The sequence below is a fragment of the Trichosurus vulpecula genome, chromosome 6 (genome assembly GCF_011100635.1).
Source record: "Trichosurus vulpecula isolate mTriVul1 chromosome 6, mTriVul1.pri, whole genome shotgun sequence".
NCBI lineage: Eukaryota > Metazoa > Chordata > Mammalia > Diprotodontia > Phalangeridae > Trichosurus > Trichosurus vulpecula.
The window spans coordinates 261,715,887-261,730,016 of record NC_050578.1 but is presented as its reverse complement, the minus strand read 5'-3'; the positions used below and the strand labels follow the sequence as shown (position 1 = coordinate 261,730,016).

At 34.4% G+C, this 14,130-nt stretch overlaps 1 protein-coding gene across 1 annotated transcript; it reads left to right on the top strand.

Annotated features, from left to right (window-relative positions):
- Positions 1-5,939: 5,939 nt before the first annotated feature.
- LOC118855010 (olfactory receptor 4P4-like) lies at positions 5,940-6,921 on the top strand. Its single transcript, XM_036765153.1, is given in 2 exon segments — positions 5,940-6,395; positions 6,397-6,921. Coding segments are annotated over 2 exon segments (981 nt in total).
- The last annotated feature ends 7,209 nt before the right edge of the window (positions 6,922-14,130 follow it).

Genomic DNA, 14,130 nt, shown 5'->3' with positions numbered 1-14,130 from the left:
CTGGTTTATATAATAGTCATGGCTAATACTCCCAGACCCTGTGGAGATTATTCTCTGAAACTAGAAAATGAGAACAGCAAATAAAATGATAAAATAAGTACCCTACACCCATTTCTCAGGGCCATAGGGTAAAACTGAGATCAGGAGAAGCAAGATTCCATTCTTGAATAAATGAGTCATACAGTTCATGGTATCCATGCTGGGTGTTATCCTTCACCCTGTCTGAAATGCTGAAACAGGAAAAGGGTCATGAGTGTAACAGCCCCCCAGTTATAAAGGTGGAACTTGTTATAGTTTTGTATCCAATGCATATATACACATACACACATGTATACATGCACACACACATACACACATATATTCACATATATGCATACATGCATATACATATATTTAAATGTAAATTCAGATACTAAATCTGCACAAGTCACTTAATGTGTGTTTGCCCCAGTTTCCTGGTCGATAAAATGGGGATAATAATAGCACCTACCTTGTAGGCTTGTTGTAAGGACCAAATGAAATAATATTCATATATAATAAGATGAATTAAAAAAAACAAGACATAGGGTTACTGGGTACTTAATAATCAATTTATTAATTAGGCCAGCCAGCAATCAAGAAATCAGTGGTCAATAAACAAGAGACTGGCCCACCCCCCAACCCCAATGGAGAACTTAAGTGCCTTAAATGACATTGTAAGTGGAATTCCCCTAATAAGTGTTAATTAACCCTCATTGGTAGACCTTGAACGAAGTGGTGGTATAGAAGACTTCAACTCCTCCTCTTGACAACATGACTTGATCATGAGAGTCAGCAGCAGCCAGCAATCTGGACAGTGCAGTCCATCTACATCCAGCCTCCTCTCATTGGTTTTCTCCTTCATAATTAGGGGAAGACCAAAATTTAATGGAAGGGTACAAGCACTGGGCTCCCTTTCCCCAGGCTCATCCAAACTGGATTCTGTTTATACTCTTAGTTGAGTGGTGTCCTGCCCAAGACTGAAGAGCATATGCCTTGAGGGCTAGGAGTAGTCTCATCAATCAGTCATGTCCTTTACACACTGACTTTGACCAGAGCTAGGCCTTAATGAAGAAACAAGAGAAAATTCTGAATTACAAATTAATAATTAGATATTAATATAATACCATAATAATTTCTCTCAAAAATAAGCTCTATGTAAAATAGTAGCTATTATTATCAGCTAGTAAACCAAACTTCTACTAGATGTATTTTCGCTTACCCAGAAATTTCTTTATTGAATATTTAGCCCCTACTACAGCAATTAAAGACTTTCATTTCATCAAATATTATAATACTGAGTTCCTGTGTTTCTGTATACTTAGCACCTAATCTGTTTCATTATTCAACTTTTCTAGGTTTTTTTTAACCAACACCAAATAGATTTGGTGATTATTTGTAATATCATTTGAGATCTGCTCATTCGAAACCACCTCATTTCTCAATGTTGCTTTTTTTTTGAGATTCTCAACTTCAACCTTAACCAAATACTTTTGTTATTGTTTTGTTTAGATTATAAATTCACATAGGGTAGTTAGATCTCTGTGTCACTGGATAAGTAAACTAATTTAGGTTTTAATGTCCAAGAGCAGTTTGTGTAGGCTAGTAAGAATCAGACTGAGATTACAATTATAGCATAACCTAGTTAGGAGTATATTTCTCCAATTATTTATGGCTTCCTGCATTTTTTATTTGAAAATATTTACTTTTTACAACTACTTGTAAAAATACTTCTTAAAAGTCTTCAAAAATTTGAGTTTCAAATTCTCTCATTCCCTCCCTACTCCCTCACTGAGAAGGCAAACAATATAATATAGATTATATATGTGCAGACATGTTATGCATTTTTTTAAAAAAAGACTATTGACTCCCATTTTGAAAAGAACACCAGGATAGTGTTTATTCCTTGCTACATGGATGCCATCTAATTCCTTAAGTTTTATGTAGAGACATTCAAATAATAAAGCTCTAAAAGAAAAAAAAAGCTTACACTTGTTTTGGGAATTTGACCTCTCAGTATGTCTTTTACTTGCCTCCAAATTTCTATGAGTAAATCAATTGTACTGGTAAGAAATAAATTCTATTTTTCTGAGTTCCCTGATTATACCCTTCCCTCACTAAAGGAGGATAGAAGAAAAAAAAGAAATAATTATTACATTTACAATAGCTACATTTCAGAAGACTATGAATAACATTATAAAAAATTAGTGTGTAATATAAGAAGTGAAGAAAGAAACACAATTTCTGATGGCATCATCAAAGATACCATCATAAACACAATATTTGAAATCTGCCTTGAGGGTACAAAAAACTTCTTAGGAAAAAATGATGGAGAAGGACACTATGGGGATAAGAAATAATGGGAGGATGGAAATATATGGATTGTGAGTAGTCTAGTTTGCCTAAAATATAGACTCCTTTTCTGGAAGGGTGATACAAGTCTTTAAAGGTATGGTCCGTCAGGTCCGTATCCATTGAACTGTAGGTGGGTGACATGATAAAATTTTTCTACTATGAAGATACCTTTATAAATTATGTGTAAGATTGTTTGCAGGAGTAAAATAGGATTATATTGGAGACAAGATGGCTTTTCAAGAGGTTGTTCCAATCATCTATAAAGAAGGCCACTGTTCTGGTAGCCAAAGTGGGAATAGGAGGGCATGAATATGAGAGACATTTCAGAAGTAGAATGAATAAGAAAGAAAGATGAAGAAACTGTCATTAACTGTTTTTTTTCAATTATGGATCCATGGAATAAAAATGGTATCATTGATTGACTTTTTTTCAGGTATAAATTTGGGACGAAAGATAACCTGCATTTTGGACAATTTGACTTAGATTTGCCAGTTATATAAAAAAAATTGGAAATGTTTTATAGCCAAATAAAAAGTCATGTTTGATGTTAATAGATAGTTAGTAGTAGATAGTAGGATAGAGTTCATCTGCAAAAAACTGACATGTGGATGTAATGAGGAAAATGATATTGAGAAGTAAGATAGCATAAAGCATGGTGAAATGAGATGGGAGCTTTGAGAAACATTGACTTTAAGGTGTCAGGGCATGGAAGATAAGCTGAGTCCAAAAAGGTATAAAGGATGATAGTGTGAGAAAGCAAAGGAGAAAGAGAATGGGGTGTTGTTGTAGAAATAAAGCAGGGAAAATATTAGACAAGAGAGGTATTCAACTGTGTCAGATTTAGGAAGATGAAGACAAAAAAATAAATTTAATTTTATGATAAAGTCCTCATCGGCAATCCAGTGAGCAATCTGTCCAGGTTAGCAAGAATCTCAGTCAGATTTGTGAGGGGTAAAATTATGATTACCTTTAAAATACTCAATTGTGTCTCTATATGAGTTAAATATTTAATGAGGACAACTCAAATATTAAGAACAATCTGTGTTGTGCATATTCTATAACCCCTCTTTCCCTAATGCCCATCACCTAAAAGAAATCATCATGAGGATAAGTGGAATATACAGTAGAATTTCTGAAATTCTCATAAACTTTTGGGCATGGGAAGGGAAGGAAAGGGAGTATGATAAAAACAGGTAATTCAGTGACAAAGGTAGGGCTAATGAAATGTGTTAATGAAAGAACCTTGGGTATATCTGGGAAGTTTTTTAAAAAAAGTGATCTTCTGAGGCAACAAACTGTAATTTCTAACTGTAATAGTGTTTTCCTTTGACATCTTTGAAATGTCTCTGGGAGTTCATCCACTAGTCGCTCACAAGCCAATAAATTCAGAGAGTGTTCAGTAAGGTTTCCCTGGAGGATAATTTAGTCGAAGTGCTTAAGGCATATATGTATATATTGCCAATGTGATGACACTGATGATGGCTTGTTCTTTGGATTCCAAACCATGGAGGAAAAGAATGTGTACAGAATGAGATTCATGATGTAAAAGGCTACCTCTTCCTAGTTAAAGAAAGAAATTTGTGATGAAATATACATGTATAAGGCTACTGTTGAGATGTTTCATCAATCCATATTTGCCAGCATTGCTTGTCCTAGCACCAATTCATGACTCCATGTAATAGGCTTGGCTTTTTATGATAGAAGATCACTCAGGTATGTATCTGACTTTGATGTGGGACAATGTAAGATTTTACATTCACATATAAACCATATCTCCATATTCATCTGCCTCCTTAACCATTTATGTGGTGTGTTAAGCTGCTGATATCAACACTTGACTCTCATTTTTTATTCTTATTTTCATTCCTAACATGATAAGGAGTTAAATAGACTAAGGAAATACACACATATGTATACACACAAACATATACACACACTCACGAGCACACACACACACACACACAAGCCACTTAGTATTCAACCACCCTTCTATAAACCAGCTTCGATTTGCATTATTAGTAATATCATTCTCCTTTTAAAATTCACTTGTCTTGATGGCTGTACCAGCTTTCTCCAGAAACTTATCAAATTTCATTCCTAGGATGGAGGATAAAGGTCTTTACCTGAGGAATGATTAGAGTCACACTGATTACCTCATCAGGAAGCTAGGATAGTGCTTTGTAAACCTAGAAATATTAAGACAATGTGACCAAATTTATTCCCTTTATGCACCAGTTTATTCTTTACGACCTCTGTGGATGCTTGGCTATTGGTTGATAATGTTTCTGTAGAGAGATAAAAATTACAATAGTGAATTATATTATATTTACTAAAGCCTTTTCTCTTAGACTATTTTATGTGACCCTCATAAAAGGGGAGATGGACCAGGAAGCCATTATTAACACTTTGGTATTTGAAAAAAAAAACCTGAAATTTAGAGGTATTCTGTTCTCTTTCCAAAGTCACACTAGATGTTGTCCTGTGGTGAGAAGGAAAGAAGGGAGCAAGGGTAAGAGTGAAATGAGAGAGAGAGAGAGAGAGAGAGAGAGAGAGAGAGAGAGAGAGAGAGAGAGAGACTGAGACAGAGGAACAGAGGCAGAGAGGGAATGATGAAAGTTTTGGAGATCAGAGGTGAGGAGAATCAGAAAATGGAGAAAAAAATTTTTAAATACAAGGGGAAAAGCATAAACAGAGTCAAAAGTTATAAATAGACTGAGGGATGGGAAAAGGATGCTGGTCTCTTTAATTCTTTCTCACAACTTAATTTTGAACACAATCTCCTAAATACCAGTTGCCCAGAAGCTTGCCAAGGTTATTCAGACCCTGGCCCCATAATAGTCATCAAATGGTCCCATTGATTCCTCAGTCCATGATTTCCTTTCAGAAATGGCAATCTTACTTTTAAAAATTCTTAGAGATCCTTTTATAGTATTTCTGAATTTTTTCTTTTGCCCATTTAATTTCTAGTCTGTTATTGTTTTGATGTGCTTCGTTTCCTTTTTTGCTGTTCTTAATTGGGAAATTTCACTCTGACTTTTAAAGACTTTAATAACCTCTTTGACTCTTTTAATTGTTAGTGAATTTTCTTTTGGGATTTTGTAATTTCAGTCATATTATTATTTTTGTAACCTACATTTTCAATAACCAAGATTTGATATTTCATTCTAATTCACTTTGTAAGATGGAATACATACATTATAAATTTCTTGTGCTTTCCTTAACCAATAGCTATATTAAGTTCAATTATGTTTTGATTAACCTTTTGTAATGAGTGGCACTGGGGAAAATATTCATTTTTGCTCAATTGCTACCCTATTTAGCAGTCTGTTGAACTATCCATGCCATTGAATGCTATCTTAAAGTTTTGAAGGAATAGAATAAAATGGATTTACATCATGAAAAAAGATAATGGAATATAAATTATTTGTAGAAATCATCCCTGTGCTGGCTACATTTAAAAAAGCTGTTGTTCTTGGTCTAAAAATACTATGATTAGTTTTTTTTCTCATAATAACCTTGTTTCCAATTAAATACAAAGGTAATTGTGATGTTCTGTGTGATTCCATATGATCTTTTCCCCCCGCAGATTCATCAGCTACTCCAAAGGCATCAAAATGCAGACCAATGTCACTGAATTTGTTTTTGTGGGTCTATTCATGAACAGGGAAATGAAGATTTTAAGTTTTATATTCTTCTTGCTATGTTATTTTGCAATCCTTTTGGGGAACTCTATTGTCCTCATTACCATTTCCTATAGTTATCTGATTCAACAACCTATGTACTATTTTCTCTGTCACTTGTCTCTTATGGATTTGGGTTATACATCCACCATCATACCCAGGCTGATCAGGGACTTGGTTGCCAAAAGAAAAAATATCTCCTACAATAGCTGCATGACTCAACTCTTCAGTATTCATTTACTAGGTGGTGTTGAGATTTTCATCCTGGTGTCCATGGCCTTTGATCGCTACATAGCCATCTGTAAACCATTACACTACCTCATAATCATGAACCGGAAAAAGATGTAACTTATTTATTCTGCTTGCCTGGGTTGTGGCCTTTTGGCATTCCATTGCCCAGCTACTCACGATTCTTAGTTTACCTTTCTGTGGCCCTAACCAGATTGATCACTACATATGTGATGTGAAAGCTCTCCTGCAACTGGTTTGCACGGACACAAAAATTGTTAGTAGCTTAGTCATTGCAAATACTGGGATGGTAGCCTTGGTTACCTTTTTGGTTCTGGTATCATCTTATATTGCCATATTTTATAACCTTCGCACATGTTCATCAGAAGGTAGAGGAAAGGCTCTCTCTACTTGTGGCTCCCACATCATGGTTGTGTTCCTTTTCTTTGTGCCCTGTATCTCCACTTATGTCCCTCCACCCAGAGCTGGCAATAGTGACAAGGAATTTTCCATATTTTATACAGTGATGGCGCCTATGTTGAATCCTCTTATTTACACACTGAGAAATTCAGAGATGAAAAATGCTATGCAGAAGGTGTGGTCCAGAAAAAAATCTTTATTATTCAACTTAAACATGTGAATTTCAGGCAGCACCCCTCCATATACCCACATATTAGATCCTGGTGAAGAATTGAGTGCTTTTCATCAAACTGTGAGGGCTAAATGTTATATGGAAAAGCCTAAGCCTTTTTAGTTGATAATAAATGAAACCAATAATTACTAAAGGAAAAACAATTTATTGATTTTTTACTATATATAAGCACATATATTGAGTACTCTATGTACTCACTATATATGCTCTGTAATGGAGATGTAAATGAAAAATCCCCAGTCTGCCCCTTTATTCAAGAAGTTTACATACTAATATTGGTGTTAACATAAATAGGGAAATGGTAGCCAAGGGAGGGCACTTTGGTTCCAAAAGTTCCAGAAACTTAGTGAGGTGACAGGTCATAAGGTAGAGTGCAATTCTCATGTCTCGAGGGCAATGATTATATCAGACATCATGAAAGGCAGTGAGAATAGCCAACAATTTCTATGTATTTCAAAATCCTATAGATTTATACGAGCTGGGTGCAGAGAAACTGAATCCCAAAAGTGTTTCTTAGACAGCTTTGTCAATTCCCATGAATCTGCCTGTGGTAGATTAATAAGATTGGCTTAATCTTTAAAGGAGTAAATATTCACCCCATTCATCGGGACTGTTGCTCCTCATTCATTACTTATAAAAATAAGGGTTGTGGAGAAGGTGAGGATGTTGAAATTTCCCCTTATCATAATTTGGATGAGACAGGCTCAGCTCTTCTCAGGCAATGAACGAGAATAAATGACAAAGCAAAGAAAATCCCTCTTACTGGGAATTTAGCAGTGTAACAAATCCCCCCCCTCCCAAAGTTTCCCAATGTTTCAAATTAGTAGTCTTCATGAGCTTCATGGTGGTAACGGGAAAAATAATAGAGAAGGGTGAAGAGTTTAAGGAGAGAGGAAAAAGTGTGTTCCAAATGTGGGTTATTTTTAATAAAGGAAATTCAGAAAACCACTCATGGAAACATAAGGAAAAACTTAGATGAGAGACTGGGAAAAATGATGTAGGTTTATGAGACATCAGTGGAGTCTAAGTGGAAATGATAAGATAGAATTATTTCCATGATTGTGTGAATACAAAAGGAAAATATGGGGACCAGGAGTGGGCCTGAGAGATATAAGTAGTAAAGGAGTGAAAAGAATGTATGTCAGGAAAGGAAATAAAAATCTGGAACACCAGTAAATAACCAAAACACTATAAGAGAAGTCAGAAAGTGAATATGAATTCTGGGGGCCATGGGATTCTAATGGAACCAGCACTCAGATGAAAAAGTGTTTCCAGATAAAAATGATTCCAGACAAAAAGGATTCAATTTCTGTATCCCAGCTAGCTATTACTTTGATCAATTAATAAACTATTACATTGTGGTTTTTCTATTCCTATATGTATTTCTTTATGTTATAGATATAACAGGGTTTAGGCATCAACTACTGCCATATAACTCTACTTTCCACCTATTGGTTAATTTGCCTTATTTGTTCTCATGTTCTAAGGGAGTCAGTTCTTTGGGAATTAGGCATATTCTGGTATTTCATGATTAGTTACTAAATTATGGATCTATCATTGAATATACAATTAGCTTCCAATTACCATGCAAATTTATTAAATGCCATTTATTAAACCAAAGAAACTTTTTTCATAATGTGTGATTTATCTCTTTTTACAGCAATCTCTCTAATTTAAATTATATAAAAATTTAACTGAGAATAAAACATAGCTTTTTTATGAAAAAGACAGATAAAACGTTGGATAATTTGATTTTGAAAATGAAAACCAAAAGTATCAAAAATGCGAAGTATCAACAATAAAAAGTGTTTCATTTACAAAATTTTATTTAAAAAATAACTTCTTCATATTAATAGGCAGACCAGTGAAACTGGCACCACAAGTTCTGGAAATACTTTGAGTAAAGAGGTCCCTTATTTTTTTTAGATTTCATATTTGTACACTGTTATAAAGCAAAAGCATGCATGCACAAAATGATGTGAGTTAATATCAATTAATCAATCAATATTTATTAAGAATTGTGTATGTGCAGACATTGTACTATACTCTGGGGACAGCAAAAGAGACAAAAGGCAGCTTCTGCTGTTGATGAGCTTACAGTCTAATGATTCAATATTACAGGGAGTATCTTTGTATTATTATTCTTTGAAAAATAAGGTACATTAAAAATACTTATGACAAAACTACAAACAATGTAAAAATGAAAATATCTCCAGGAAGCTACAGAAAGTTGTGTTACTACACAAGTAACAATTGCCATAGTCTTAAAGAGGAGAAGACTCCTGATCTACTGTGATGTACAATGAGTCAGTAGGAGAACAAAAAGCCATTTAAACTATTAAAACTTTGGAGAACTTGTAAAACACGACTACTTTTATTTGCCATTTAAAATCTCTCCATAATATAATTTGTTAACACAAAAACTTCCTGCTGTTAAAGTTGATGCTGCTTATGATGGGATCATTGAATTTTTAACTGATTTGCAAGAAAAGTGTATGTATGCATGTGTGTGTGTATTTAGTTGCATAGAACTTCACGGTCTTTTAAGATAACAACTTGAAGTTGTTCAAATTAATGGGAAAATTTCTGAAAGAAAAAAAAAACTCACCTGGACCATTTTTAAAAGAAGTGTTTTATCATCATTTTGCTTGACTGGTAACTATTTTTAACTACATGAATTAGATACCTCTTTCAATGCAAGGGCCAGAATTCAGTCTTAAGAATGCTGATGAAAAAATAAACAATTGTCCTAACCTGCTATTATGGTTGAAAAACAAGTGCCCAAATCCTTGAAAAATTTCAAATTCTAAAGGGAGAATTTTACAAAGTTGGAGAGGAAAAGGAAACTCTTCTGTCTACTTCTTTAAAAAGAGAATTCTAGGAACTACAAGAAACTTCAGATTTCTTGCAAAAATTATCTCAATTTTGATGGCACTACAGTTGGCTCATAAATTTACGACTGTTTTCTTTTTTTGCATAAACTATTTTGAATAAAAAATAAAAGAATGCATTGATCTTTGGGGCAAAATGAATATGCAAAAAACACACATTAATTGGAGTTTGATTTACGAAGCTTTGTGAAATTATGTTGTTCCTTAGAGAGAAAACAATATACACCTTTTAAATCAAAGTTATGAAAGCTTTGACTCTGTCTCTGTCTCTCTGTCTTTCTGTCTGTCTGTTTCTCTTTTTCTCTCTGTCCCTGTCTCTCTCTGTGTCTCTGTCTCTCTCTCTCTGTCTCTCTCTCTCTCTCTCTCTCTCTCTCTCTATATATATATATATATATATATATATATATATATATATAAACATATACACATATACATACTTGGATGGCACTTTAATTCATATATTTCTGAATTGACTATCAAGAAAATTAAAACAAATCTGCTTAGATGTCTGAAAGGATATTCATGTTTCCTGGTCAAAGATGATGCCACAGTTTTGCATTCTATTCCTAGATAGTCAACAACAGCCTTCATACTGACATGCCTTTAAAAAATAAACTTTTTACTTTTACTTAATATAAATAATAAATGCTTAAAATGAGTAATAAAATAAACTTAACTTTTAATTATCTGTGTATAAATGCATTACAAAATTTGTCAAAAACACATTACGACGCCATTTAAAATATTTTCATACTTATTCCAATATGATTTTTAAAAAATCTTCTATATTTTATTTAATGCCTTGTAAAACATTCTGAGTAGTTCATAGGATTTATAGACTGTTGGTAAAAATTGGTGATGGAAATAAAAGAGTTTAAAAACCCCTGCAATATAATCCTTGATCTAAAAGAGGAATTTACTCATCAGATTATCTAGTCCAAGCCTCTAATTGACCACATGCAGTACATGAGGCCCAGAGAAGCTAAAACCATTGTGGTGCCAAGAACCAGGGCCTGAATTCAAACAGGTTACATGGCTCCAAGTTCAGTGTTCTTTCTACAGCACCAAGTGACATACATGTAGATATTGGGGAAGGTGGCTAAGGTTTTTTTTTTTTTTAATGTTGGTGCTGTTTCGATGTCAGTCAAAATAAACTTCCCTCAAAGCTTTTGTGCTACTTATGCTCTCTGAAAGCTTTTCTGTTCTTTATTCTTTAGTCATTTCTCAGTCATGTCATTTTTTTTGTGACCCCACTTAGGTTTTTCTTAGCAAAGATACTGGAATGGTTTGGCATTTCCTTCTGAAACTGAGACAAATAGGGCAAAATAATTTACTCAGGGTCACATGGCTAATAAGTACATGTCAGGTCTTCCTTACTACAGGCCATTATTCTACTGTTTCACCTCACTGCCCTCATCTGCTCTAAATATGTGCACAGATAAATTCAGAAAGACAGCTTTCTTCCACTGACAATTTCCCATTAATCTCCAGAGAGCAACAAGACATTTCTACCTGGCCACTATTTTAAAATCAAATTCCAGATTCAATCTAGAATATTAAGAGTTTACAGACCAGTCTAAGAAAGGTACAAAGGAAAGCGTCATCAGACTATTTGACCACTGATATATATCTATAACTTTATCTGTCTATGGATATAGATATAGATAGCTATAAATATATAGAATGACTCCCAATAAAGAAGAGGCTGGAGTAAAGAGTACGTGGTAAATTTTGAAACCTATTAAGCTACATACTCACCTACCCGAACAAATTGGGAAAAATTAACTTTTACTTTCTTTGAGTCTCTGGGTATGTGAAACACAGACAGGAAGTCAATTGGAAAAGATATAAAGAATCAATTAGGAGACCACACATAAACACATATGCATAAATGATAATATATGTATACAAATATTTAAATGTGTGCAAATATATTACATATATGTGTATTCCTAATTTCATATTTACTTTTTTTTAAAATTTTTTTTATTTTTAGTTTACCACACATGGTTCTACATAATTTTGAGTTCCAGATTTTCTCCCCTCCCTCCCCCCTCCCTCCCTAAGACGGCATGGAAGCTCATATAACTACCATGTATAACTTTGCATTGAATTAATTTATACACTAGTCAAGTTGTGGAGAATAATAATGACCAATGGAATGAGTCATGAGAAAGAAGAGACAGAACCAAAAAAAAAAAAAAACCCAAGAACAAAAACAAAAGGGAAGAAAAAAGGCAAGCATGTAGTGTGCCTCAATCTGCATTCAAACTTCACAGTTCTTTCTCTGGATGAAGATAGCATTCTCCATCGTGAGTCCCCTGGAGTTGTCCTTGTACCCTGCGTTGCTGAGAAGAGTGAAGTCTGTCAGGGTTGGTCCTCATGGAATCCATATATCTGTGGTTATGTACAATGTTCTCCTGGCTCTGCTCCGCTCACTCAGCATTATGTCATGTAGGTTTTTCCAGGTTGTTACGAAGTCCGTATCATCCCCATTTCTTATGGCATAATAGTATTCCATTACCTTCATATACCACAGCTTGTTCAGCCATTCCCTAATTGATGGGCATCCCTTTGACTTCCAATTCTTGGGTACCACAAAGAGAACTGCTATAAATATCCTTGTACGCATGGGTCCCTTTCCCTCTTGTGTGATTTCTTTGGGATACAACCCTAGAAGTGGTATTGCTGGGTCAAAGGGTATGAACATTCCTTTGGCTCTTTGGGCATATTTACTTTTAATGTAAGTAAAATTATGTATCTTATAGAAGGTGATCTACTAAACCTTATATTATGAGCAAGAAAATTCTGATGTAATAAACATTTTAAAAACGTAAGACTTGAGAGAGGAAAAGATATGGACAGACTAAAAACTTTACATTTACAATTAACTTCCTTCACTAGATAATGTATTTGTTTTTTTTATCACTATAGTCATGCCTATCACTCTGTCTGAACTCTGATATTGACACTTGCCTAAGTCAGGCCTTTCCTAGAAGCAATCAATCCTAAAATTACATTTGAATATTTCATTCCATGAAATATCACAAGAGATAAATTAGTGCAACTCATTTAGATTTCCTTTCCCCCAAATCTTTTGACACAACACTTTTTTCATGGCATGTTTTCATCTCAGTATTTCTCAAAGTACAGATTATGGGGATAAACATTGGAGCAATGGTGGTATAAAATAGAGCAAACGCTTTGCCCTCTGTATGGGCGGTGGGAGGTCGAAGGTAGGAAAAAATACCATGTACCAAAACCAAGACAAGAACTGGATTTTCAGAAAATAAAGGACTTTCAAGCTTTCTAAGTGAAAAGACCAGAGCTGAGTGGAAAATTTGACTGTCAGACACAAGAATCAAGAGAAGCATGAAAAGCTAAACAAAAAAGGGAAATCATAAGAGACGTACTAAAGTTGAACTTTTTTGTTTACATTCCTACATGGAATGATGATGTGCATAATTCATGAGACTTCAGTATTAAGGTAGTTGAAGGGAATACACACACAGACATACACACACACACGTGTGTGTGTGTGCATATATGTATATATTTGTGTGTGCATATATGTGTATATATATATATCTGTTTGTGTGTGTATCTCTATATCTATATACATCTATCTATCTATCTATCTATCTATATATACAGAGAAAGAGAGAGAGAGAGAGAGAGAGAGAGAGAGAGAGAGAGAGAGAGAGAGAGAGAAGGAGGGTCACAGGGTGAATTGAATATGAAGGGATGATATCTGAAAAATAAAATCAAATTGGTGGAAAAGATGACTACGACAGATAGAGGTGAGGATTAGGAGGTTTATTTATATTTAATTTACAACATTCAGTTCCACAAGCTTTTGAGGTACCAGTTTTCTCCCCCTCCCTTCTCTTCCCCACTCCCCTCCAAGACAGCCTGCGATCCGAAATTGGTTCTACATATACCTTCAAGTTAATCATATTTTCACATTAGTTGTGTTGTAAAGAAGAATTATGACCAATGGAACAAACCATAAGAAAGAAGAATAAAACAAACAAATGAAAAAGATAGGGAGAGAGAGCAAATACTTTGCTTGAATCTACATTCAGATTTCGGGATTCTTTCTATGGATATGGAGCCCATTTTACATCATGAATCTTTTGGAATTTTCTTAGAACCTTGCATTGCTTACAAGTGCCAAGTCTATCAAAGTTAGTCATCCCACAACACGGCTAATTGTGTACAATGTTCTCCTGGTTCTACTCCCCTCACTCAGCCTCGGTTCATATGTCTTTCCAGGTTATTTGGAAGTCTGTCTGCTCATTGTTTC